The 12,031-nt window shown below is 36.4% G+C and overlaps 1 protein-coding gene across 2 annotated transcripts in view; it reads right to left on the bottom strand.

The window, feature by feature from the left end:
* LOC122806681 (opioid growth factor receptor-like protein 1) overlaps positions 1-12,031 on the bottom strand; it is a 575,270-nt gene that overhangs the window by 334,837 nt on the left and 228,402 nt on the right. Inside the window, exon 3 of one of the 2 annotated variants that reach the window (XM_044077305.1) lies at positions 1,748-1,829. In XM_044077305.1, coding sequence (XP_043933240.1) covers positions 1,748-1,829 — 82 coding nt within the window. The remainder of the gene's footprint in view (positions 1-1,747; positions 1,830-12,031) is intronic. The other variant, XM_044077312.1, reaches the window with a different exon arrangement.

Genomic DNA, 12,031 nt, shown 5'->3' with positions numbered 1-12,031 from the left:
GTGCTCTGAAGGTAACTTATGCCCACACTCCACACAAGTGTTGAACCCCTACAGATCCATAACAAAATAATAGGTAATTAACTTCAATAACACAGATAACAGGACACTAACTAGTACTACTAGATGCAGAGAAAAAAAACACTAACAGTAACCTACAAGGAAAACACTACACAGATACTTCAAACACACAGGCAGGAAAACTCCACATACTATGCTAAACCTAAACCTACACTACCTAATCTGAACTAAAAACTACTTACCACCTATTCCGAGGCACACTGTAAAATAGGGTACAAGACAAAAGCGTGCAAAAGCACGTTATAAAAGCAGCGAAAAAGGCTACATTCTACTGGGGCTGCTGTCCAGGAATGGTGGCAATTTAGATCTGAGGTACTCTTAATTGTGCAAGGCATTATGGCTAGAGGAGGTGGAGCTCTGTGAGCAGAGGTCTTTGAGATATGGCCAGTCTTGGATCAGAGCCTGATCTGATAACCTCAAAGGTTGAATCCAGACGGAAAAGCAACATTGTTTTTTAATGTGCAGATATCTTTTCTTTAGTATATTATTTCGTCAGTGCAGTGAGTTTGTAGACAACACAGATAGGGAATGCTGCAAATAACTTGAAAGGAATGCTGAGTCACACACTTAAATTAATAAACTGAGTAAATGGAGCTGGAGGTGCCCTCGAGTTCAATGCAAACAAAAGCAAGAGCATATGCTTGTGAGTGTAGGCATATAGAAAGAGTGCATCTGTTCAGGCTGCATTTAGAAGTTCTGACTGTTGAAATAGATTTGGCAGTACTGACAGCAATAGAAGCAAAGAATATGTTAAAAAAATAAATAAAAAGTTTTGTTATATGGAATGAAAGAATACATGAAATAATGTTTAATGGTAAATGGATTTTACCAACAACACTAAGTAAAATCATTTGGAGTGCTTTCTGTAAATGTGAATAGTACTAGGAATATACTAAGAAGAACAGGAAGTTTGGAGTGGTGTAATACACGTGATACAGATGTAATTATATTGTGCCATGTTCTGTATATTCAATGAATCTTTATTCTGCCTACACCTCCAAGACTCATGCAAAATGAAGTGTGAAGCTTCAAAGGCTAAACATAATGAGACTTTTAGCCCATTGAAATGATGCACAGGCAGGTGAATAGGCTACTCACAGGAACAGAGTTAGAAACTAGGATAGGAAAACAAGTTGCCTTCTCCGGTTAAGTATAGTTTGGAGAAGAGGTTGGGGCAACAAAATATGGGTATAAAGAATTATGAAAGAAGAAACAGGAGTTATAGTATTTGGGACAAGAAAACAATGGAAAGGTGAATGGCAAATGAAGGGAACATTATTTTGGAGAATAAGACATTTCAAAGAGACAGAAATAGCAGTAAGGTGGAGGAAATGCAACACATTTGAATGAGCTAAAAGAAGGGGAGGTAAGTGAAAAAAAATTACGTACTAGTAAAAGGTACATGGAGAGGACAAAGAGGGAAGAGACATACCAGTGATTTGACAGGTATAATGCTCTCATCCATGTAATTGTGTGTGTGGGGGGGGGGCACTAGATGACACAAGAGAATTTTCAGATGTCTGCCAAATACCACATCTTCACACTGTACATTTGATGATAAAATGATATACAAGTGCTTTACCAAAACAGATTTGTTTAGGACTTGTCCTCTTTGAAAACATTTATGTTTTCTAGTATACAGACTACAAGAATTAATGAAGTTACTTACCCTCAGGTTTGAATGGAATTTTGTTCATATAGAATCTTAGATTGCACAAATCATTGTGGTATCTCATATCTTTAAGTTTCTGCTGGGTTTGAAGAAAACAAAATTCTTTTTTAGTAAGTGATGTCCTTTACACCAGTGTTTCTATGAGCATTTTCAAGTAAGATCTAGTAATAAGCAAAAGCATAAATTAAGCATGTTTTGTTTTATTTCTGCAGCTAGCACTCCACTTGAATGCTTATGAGCATGCAATTAACAGATAAAAAATGCATATGTGAGTACTCATCATATCGGCTGATCTTTAACAGGACCCTTGAAGGTTGGATAATATTTGAGAAATAATTTTCTTACCACCCACTTGGCTCATAACATTTCTTCAAAATTAGTATTCCATTCTCTGGGATAGCATGCCACCTTTGACTCTTGTGTTTTGAGTTACAGAGCTAGCACTAATGGATAAACAAAACATTTGCAGCTCTGGTCTCTCTCAAACTGTACATCGCACAAAAGAACACAAAAGAAATGAAATATTAAATATTGATTAATTTATTTTTATTTACACTTTGTTGTCCAGGTTAGCCTTTCTAGACCAATATCGTTTCAGTGAAGTGGTATTCATAGTAAGGAAAATTTTACCAGGGCACTGGAGAACCTCCCCTGCTTATCACTGTTGTGAGTGGGACCCATCTTGGAGAAGTATTTCCTGTTTCCATTCCAGGCACAGAGGTGACCCAGAGAAAGAGGAAGGCAGAAGGAGAGATAAGATGATGGAGTGGGGAAAAAAATGAAGGGGAAAGCAAATAGTGAGATCACAGAATGTGTGCAGGACTCTCAGGAAAAGTTTTAAAGAAACCTGATTGATGGAGATGAGTCAGAAAATGATGGATGCATAACTACAACCTTCCAGTCGGGTGGGTTGCAGGATGACTTACTTAAAGAAATGGTGGTGCTGAGTGAGCCAGAAAATGAAGCAGATGTTCCCTGGGGGGACATTGCAGAGAAAATACAAAAGGAAGATGCACATTCAATCCTGAAGAATAGTGGTGAGATGGAAAAGAAAACATATGTAGAGAAAGTAAAAGAAGGTAAAAGTGGAGTACAGCATTTATTCTTATTAACAAAAACATTTTGTGACATTATATTTGAGAATGTTTTCTCAGTGGAAAATTTCCTTGGAGAATATGAAAAAAAAGACTATAAAACATTGAATCTTTATGTAACAACAGCAATTAAAAGGGAAACAAAAAAATAAAACTCATGCAGAATTTTGAACAGGGTAGAAAGAGACTTTGAAAGGGCATTTGAAAGCTTTATGTAAAGAAGTACTAGAGATCGTAAATGTTTATGACAAAAGGGGTTTATGGACTGGTGGCTGGAATTGTAATATTAAGTTAAAACAGAAAGAGAAAAAATATATACATATACCAAGCATGATAAATGTGAAGGGGAACAGGGATGTTGCAAAATTCTGGGGACAGCCCAAAACCTTTTTTTTTTTTTTTGTGGAAAAGGACATTTGATAAGCAACTGTGACAAAAGAAAATGTTAAAATTGGACAGTTATGGTTGGACTGCTAAAATAAAACTAATGAAATAGAAAGAGAATACATTTAGAAGTAGTAGATATAGAAAAAATAGACCAGTAAAAAAACAATAAAAAAAGAGATAGATGAAGGTTCTGAAATATCTGAAGACAAATTGGGAGGTAATAAAATGGAAAAAAAAATAATTGCGCTGGTAAAAGGGTACAGGACAGAAAAAGAAAATTTAAATGGATACATACAAAAGAAAAAAAAGACTTCCGAAGTGGTGCAGCGGTAGTGTTGTTGCCTCACAGCAAGAGGTTCTCCTGTTCGATTCTTGGTTGGGAGTGCCTTCTGTGTGGAGTCTGCATGTCCTCCCCGTGGTCGAGTGAGCGTTCGAAAGACATGCGTTGAATGGGCGTGCCTTCGTTGAAGGTTGGGCGTCGGGCTGGCAACTCGACACCATAAAAACCAACTGTCAATCATTAGCGGACCGGAGTTCCACTGTGGCAACTCCTAACCGGGAAAAGCCGAAAGACAAACAACAACATACAAAAGAAAAAAAGAAAGGAAATGGAAGAATAAGAATATATACTGCTAATGACTGGACTTGGTATAATGGCTAAGGTGTTTCAGTCACAGTCACAAGGTACAGTGTTTGATTCTCACCATGGGAAAGGAAACTGGCTAGGCTCCAAACGGCCTATTAAGAAAGCTAACCTAGTAATTGGCTATGAACTTATAAAACCATGAATTTAAGGAAAAGGGAAACTGAAAAATTTGGAGTGCTTTCTGTAATTGTGAATAGTGCTAGGAATATACTAAGAAGAATAGGAAGTTTGGAGTGGTGTAATACACGTGATGCAGATGTAATTATATTGTGCCATGTTCTGTAGAAATACAGTAAAGATATTCAATGTAACTTTAGAAGATTGACCATTGCAGATTTACAATGGAAAGATCAATTATATAGAATTATTATATGCTTATAGTGATTGTAAAAAAAGAAACGCTTATTTGATCAGATTTTAGAAAATGTAGTGATAAATATAAATAGTATAATAACATGAGGCTTTAATTGCGATTTAAGAGGCAAGCATAAAAAGAAAAGAAATGATAAGAAAAATGTTAGCAGTTATACGATGTGGTTAATTAAAACTTTGAGACAAAAATCCATGGACTTACAAAAGGGGTATGTACAGAACTTAAATAGATTATTTTATAGTGCCAGAAGGTTTAGTTATAGGAGAAGGGGGGGTAGCTGAAACAGGATTTTCTGATCTTGCAATATGGCTAAGATCTTACAATATGACTGTACATAAAGGAAAACAAAGACTACATAAAACTCGGCAAAGGAATAAAATGGATAAATGAGAAAGCATGGAATGAAGAAGGAAAGAGATTAGTGATACAGTTCTGGAAGGGTCATATTACTGAGAGCATTTTATAAAAACTGGTCTGAATGGTAGATAATATTTAAGGAAAAAATATACACTTTGTTTACAGCAGCAATATGACGTGAGAAAGGTCGAGAAAGAAAAGTATAAAAGAACATAATGATGCATTGCAAGATTTAGAAAATAATGACAGAAAGTACTTTGACAAAGAAAAATAATAACATGAAATAAATCAAGAAAAAAATACAAGAACTGTTAGATGAGCAAATATAATTTCTACAACTAAAAGGAAAAGTACTGAGTTATTTAAGCAAATTAGTGAAGGAAAATGGCAGTGTAATGAGAGAAATAAAAAAATGTAAATGGAGAAATAGAAAGAACTCGGAAAAAGGTTATGAATAGTTTAGTACAATATGTACAATTAATGTTTAAAGAAAAAAAGAAGGCAGTGAAAAAAATGGAAAGTAAAAAAGTTGACAGAAAAAGAGAATAAATATTTGGAAAAGGAGATTTCTTTAAATGAACTAGATAAAGTATTAGGACAAGTAAATATAGATTTGGCTGCAGGACCAGATGGAATAGGGTACAAAATGTCTAAAAATTTAAGGGACTGGCAAAAATACATTTTAGTTTTAAAGATTTTAAATGCATGGTTAAATGAAGGCTTTATGTATAAATAATTATGTAGTGGAATAATGAAACTGATATGGAAAGAAGAAAGAAGACAATTTAAAAATTGTAGACCAACAGTATTGAACAATAATCATAAGACCTTTATGAAAATAATGCAAGAGAGGTTTAATACTAAAATGGAAAATATTATGCAAGATAGCATCTACACAAAAAAGGAAGGGTTGGCAAGTACTATTAATGATAGAAAAACTGTGGATGACATTATGAACAAAAAAGGAAAAAGCAAAAATCATGACAGGAGATTTTAATAGGGCATTTGACACAACTGGACATGAAATCTTGTGGGGAAGAATATAAGTGAGAAAGTTAGGAAATTATGTACATCAGCATATAGTAATAATAAAGTAAAACTATTTGGAAATGACTGGTTGAGCCAAAAAGTACATACAAAGAGTGATGTACAACAGGGACAGCCAATGAGTTGTTTATTCTTTGCATTAGTTATGAATGTGATAGTATGTGAAATAAATTACAAAATGAATGGGGAGGAGTATATAACACGAGGGGTTAAAAATTTCAGTTCTGTTAACATACGTAGATAACATTATAATAATTGCAAAAAACAAAATGTGGATAAAAGTAATAATTTGTACAAATGAGTGCCCAGAGATGATAGGGATGGCTCTAAATAAAGAGAAAAGAAAAGGTTTGGGTGATTGTGGTAAAGATCTGGGGTACATATTTTACAATGAATGAAACTGCTGTGTTGGGTATAACATTTGGGAATAAACATGCAAGTATAATTAAATGGGGAAAAAACAATACAAGAAATAAGACAATTCTGCCCTTTCTGGAGACCATATAAAGTATCATTCAGAAAAAAAGGTGCATTTGATAAATTCAGCACTGATGGGAAAAATAGCATACTTAGCAAGTGTATTTATGTTGCCAACAGTATTTGGAAAGGAATTACTGCAGACATTTTTTCATTTATATGGGGGTTCTAGATTAAACCAAGTAAAAATTGAAGTTTTGTAAGTAAATAAAGAAGGAGGAGGTTTAGGCTTAATTAACCCAGTGGTATATGCCACTTCATTAAATCTGTACAAGTGTTAAAGTGCATAAATGAAAAAGATGAGAGATTAGTAGTAAAACTGTATAAATATGTGTGTGATAAATTTTGGTGTATGGTAAAAAGAGTAAAAGAGAAAAGGAGTGTATAAATAAGGTAATAAAATATTACCAAGAAAAATATTTTTGTGAAAAATAAAAATTAATGATATACAAAAAATAGAAAAGTATGTTATAAGAATATAATGATGAAACATTACTATGTAAAGCCATGAGAAAATCTAACGGATGAAAATCATTAAAGGTATAAAAATAAGAAGCAAATTGTGTAATCAGAAAATAGAATGTCAAGATTTTTTGTGGAGACTGGTAACAGATAAATTGCTAGTAAAAGGAAATATGTCAAATAAAAAAGTGATAAAATAGGGTTGCATTTTTAAAAAAAAATAACAGACCATGTGTTTTTGAAATGTAAAAGATTAAAAAAATATTGGGAAAACTATGTAAAGATTTTTTGAAGATCTAAAAGAAGTAGATAAAATAAACATGAATATGATTAAGTATAAATATTATAAGAATAGAAGCAAAGAATATGTTAAAAAATAAATAAAAAGTTTTGTTATATGGAATGAAAGAATACATGAAATAATGTTTAATGGTAAATGGATTTTACCCACGACACTAAGTAAAATCAGGTGGTAATTATGTGAAAAGAAGTGGGGGACTAACAGGTGCGAACATTTAGTATGATTGTGTAAACAGATTTGTATATGTTGTTGTCTTTCGGCTTTTCCCAGTTAGGGGTCGCCACAGCGGAACTCCGGTCCGCTAATGACTGGCAGTAGATTTTCACGAACGCCGAAGTGCCAGCTCGACATTCAACCTTCAAACGAAGGCATGCCCATTTATGCATGTCTTTCGAACGCCCACCCAACCACGGGGAGGACATGCAGACTCCACACAGAAGGTATTCCCCGCACTCCAGTGAAGTACCAGTAATACACTAATATACAAAGTAGCAGACAAGAAGAGAAACACTGGATTCACTGTTAGTAGACACACAACTATATTATACCATGTTGCGTAACTTGTTCTACTACAGATTAGAATGCATATTCCTTGTGAATTTTAGTAATTATAAACATACCATTTCATAACTAAAACAACATTAACAAGAACACATTGAAATTCATCTTGCTTCAAATTTCTGGCATATGCTGAAAATATGGTGAAAGTAACTGAATTTTCCACAAGTTGTAAACAAGGGTTAACACCAGCTCCTCTTTACTATGGGCAGTCCTTATTTAGTAAATTGTGTCCTAGCTGGGGACAAAAAAAAAAATAGCAAATGGCTTGATAATTTAGAACAAATATATTTCTAATGTTTCCTCTAATGATTACATAAAACTATATCCAAAATATCTTAATTAAATAATTAGTCTTGTAATAAACCCAAACGAAACAATAATTATCATAGCTTCTTATCTCCCTCCAGACAACAACCTACACACTGCTGAAATTTGTATATGTACTTGTAAATATGAAAATATTTTGTAAATGAAAGTTACTTTTGTATATAAATAAATAAAGGACCCTTACTTTTTCTCGATAAGTGCCATCTACCTCAACTACCACCAACTCAGGCAGATGGGGCCTTGGATTAACATCCCATCTGAAGGAAGGCACACTCAGGAGTGCAGCATCCCATCCCATCCCCTTATACTGGACTGCAGTGTCAGTATTAGAAAAATTAATCCCGCTACATGGTATAGGAATAGAACCCACAGCCCTATGTATTCTACCGGTTAAGCTAGAAACTGCATTAGAAATTAGTTTCAGCTATATAGTCGGTAAAGCATTCTTTAGTTATGATACAATACCACAATCAGCAGGGAAAAATGCATCATCAGTAAGAAGCTGAGATCCCTCATAAAATCCTCCAAAGCTAGTTATGAAAACAAAACTGCCACCGACTCTAAAGACAACCACAAAGCATTCTATAGCTATGTCAAGAATCTAAATGGGAACACTCAGATCTGCTCCGAGTTGCAGCACAATGGCACCAAATATACAGAACCAACTGATATTGCCAACATCCTAGCAGATAGGTTCAGTGCTAACATTACCCCCCTCACCCCCTAGAGAGCTCATCTCTACACCGGAAGAATGCAAAGTTCCTATAATCATGGCTGCACAGGTAAAAAACACACTCTCCAAAGCCAAGAACACAGCATCCATGGGACCTGACAATATCCCAGCATCCATGGGACTTCACAATATCCCAGGCTGCATTCTACATGAACTACAGAATGAACTGGCACCCTACCTAAGTACCATGTTCAATCATTGCCTCACCTCAGGCTTTGTACCCACTGAATGGCGCACCGCGACGGTTATCCCACTCCACAAAGGGGGAGCCACGACAGACCCCGGGAACTACCGCCCCATTAGCCTGACGAGCCTGGTCTGTAAGGCCATGGAACGTATCATCGTGGAACTCATAAACAAAGACATTGGTAATCTCCAAACTCTGGACCCTACCCAGTTTGGATTTGTAAAAGGCAGATCATGTCTCTTAAACCTGATTGACTTCTTTAAAGCAGTCACCAAAGCCATAGATGAGGGTAAAATGGTTCACACAGCTTATCTAGATCTCGCCAAGGCTTTCGACACCATCACCCACTCTGGAATTATAGATAAGCTCACTAAACTAGGTATAAATCCCTATGTCACAAGATGGGTTGCCAACTGGCTCACGGACAGAACGCACACTGTGAAAGTACCGGATTCCAAATCCGACATCAGACCAGTGACAAGTGGAGTACCACAGGGTTCAGTCCTGGGTCCTCTCCTGTTTGGTATCTACTTCTCTGAAGTGCAGTCCAACACAGAAGGTCTTTGGCTAACAAAGTTTGCAGATGACTGCAAACTAGGAGCCATAATCGAAACTCCTAATGATGTGGACAAACTACAAAAGGGCCTCACTGAGACAGATACCTGGTGCCAAAGCCATGGCCTGAAGCTCAATGCCAAAAAGTGTATTGTCATCCCCTTTGGTAAAAACTCTGTACCCATGAACTACCACATAGCTGGTAGTCTACTTAATGCCGAAAATGTGATAAGAGACCTTGAGACACATGTGGACAGTAGTCTCTCCTTTGATAATCACATAGCCACAGTGGTCAGGAAATCCTTCTATGTGGCTCATCTCATCACAAAAGGATTCTCATCCAGAAAAAAAGAGGTCATTGTTCCCCTCTACTCATCACTCATTAGACCCATTATAGAGTACAATGCCCCTTTTGGTATGTACCTCACAAGACATCTACAACAACTGGAAAGACCACAGAAATACCTCACAAAGAGGATTACTGGCCTCAAACAGAAGCCCTATGCAGACCGTCTCAAAAAACTACAGCTTTACTCCATCGCATATCGCCTACTCAGGGGCGATCTCTGCCTAACATAGAAAGCTATGTCAAACCCAGAGGTGCTGGACATGCTCCACTTAAAGAAATCCCAATCCCTCCAAGCTACACGCTCTAGGGACCTAAACCTTGTCACCACAATAAACAGAATATGCTGGAGGGATAGATTCCTGTCCCAGAGACTTCCCATACTCTAGAACAGACTACCTATGTCAAACAGAGCTCCTCATTAGCACTCTTCAAGAAAAATCTTGATGATTGGATGAGAAATGGGAAATTCACCCTGGGGATCACTTCTGTGGCTCTGCTCGACAGGGGCACAGGAAAATAAATTTCTTGGGTGGCGAAAGCCAGGGTACATTTTTTGACTAGGCTTGTATGGGCCCCAGGGCTGATAGCCTAGTACCTACCTATGAACCTATGCTGATGAGCCCTCTTGAAAATTATCTAGTAATGATGAGCTCTCACAAATCTTTAATATCATACTTTAACTGGACTACTGGAATGCAACAACACTTAAAAATAATCCCAAATAGAAAATAAGCAAAGGAGGCAGGACAGATAAGCTTAAAAAAGGGTACTAGGGAAAAATGTGATAGAGGACAGCCCCCTGCAAAAAAGCTGTATTCCTCAAATGGAAACTCGGGCTGAAGTGCTTGTCAGGCAGATGCAAATGGCTGCTGCAAACAAATTCCTTATACACATACTAGAAGTGGTCACCACCTGACTGCTGAGCACAAAGTGGTAGGATAGCCTTTTAAAAGGATCTATCTTGACAGACGAGAACACTCCCTACCTCGCACAAACTATACATACAACATGATGGCTGTATGGAATAACTTTTCAGAAGTAATAAACAGTGAAAATTCAAAGTCTTATGAGAGGGCAATTAAAATCAGAGTTGAGTACTATAAAATAACTTGTTAGTAAAGCAAGACTTGTAGCTTATCCAATAAAAATATGTTTAGGCTATGTGAGACTTGGGGTCCTTAAGACATCAAAATCTGCAGCTGACTGTTGTGTCCTTTGGTGTATGGGATCAGGCAGAATCACAACTAAAGGAGAATATCAAGGTTTAAACAATGCACTGTCATATTTGGTGCTTCAGTGAAAAAGAGGAAGAGGAGAGGACAGCTGACTCATTCACAGCCACCTCCTAAATGAATTTATGCAGAAAGTAAGGACAGCTTCTGAAGAAGAACAAGTCCCAAAGAAAAAAATGGACAGAGATTCTTACAAGTAAGGTATTGATGGTCTAAGATACACTACAGATGTGAATGTGAAGTAGTGTACCTGCATTCTAATATTCTGCTCATTTCTTAAAAATTGATTAAAACTAAGATTCCATGGATCCAGCATGTAGTATGCTCCAATTCTCGAACAACATCATCACATTCTGCATTTTGATGACATTGTTCTTGGTCTCAGAAGCTGGGTATGAATAACATTACTAGTGCTGAATTAATGTTAGTTTGCTAATCTGTTCATAGTGGTTGATGGAATGCAGGAGGTGCTTTATACTCTATTTATACTCTATTTTTCTAATGATACTGATGTTTTCCAATAATATTAAACTCTTATAAAGTAAAATATACCACTCTGTTACGGCAGGTCATTCCTTGTGAATATCCTTTGAATCCTTGTGGCAATCTCCTTTGATGTAGCCGATTCAATGCAGATCACTTCTAGCCATTAAGAATGTTTATCCACATATCCCTATCATATCAAAACATACCTGCCCATGTACAAAACCCCACAAACCATGATTCTTCCCCCTTTTCCTGCCTTTGTCCTGCTTCAGTGCACCAAGCAGTTTCAAAGGTACAGCAGAATATCCCTTGTCAAAAAAAGATGTTGAGTTGCTGCTTACTCTCCCTCTGAAGTCAGGAGACATGTTAAGTGTACAAAAAAAGAGTGCACATTTTACATTACCTACAAAAAGAAGCACTGCCTAGAATGGAGAACTGCTGGAAAATATGTTGACTCAATGACAGCTTAAAAATACTTTATACAGAAACCTAAGGGCCCAAAAAGACATCGCTACTTCGCCTGTCCCATTAACAACTGAAAACACACATAAAATGAGGTTGAAACGTGCAGGGGACGGTAAGCAGATTTTAATATAATTTGTTAAAATTTATATATTTAGGCAGAGTAGTGACAGAAATGTGGTCCGAGACAGCAGAAGAAAGCAGGAAGGCTGATTTTAAATGGCTGGGGTATTTTATGTTTCAGA

Source organism: Protopterus annectens, chromosome 1.part1, assembly GCF_019279795.1.
Source record: "Protopterus annectens isolate FY-2018-M chromosome 1.part1, PAN1.0, whole genome shotgun sequence".
In the NCBI taxonomy this organism is placed as follows: domain Eukaryota; kingdom Metazoa; phylum Chordata; order Ceratodontiformes; family Protopteridae; genus Protopterus; species Protopterus annectens.
Note: the sequence above shows the minus strand (reverse complement) of the source record. Positions and strands in the feature narration are given on the sequence as shown.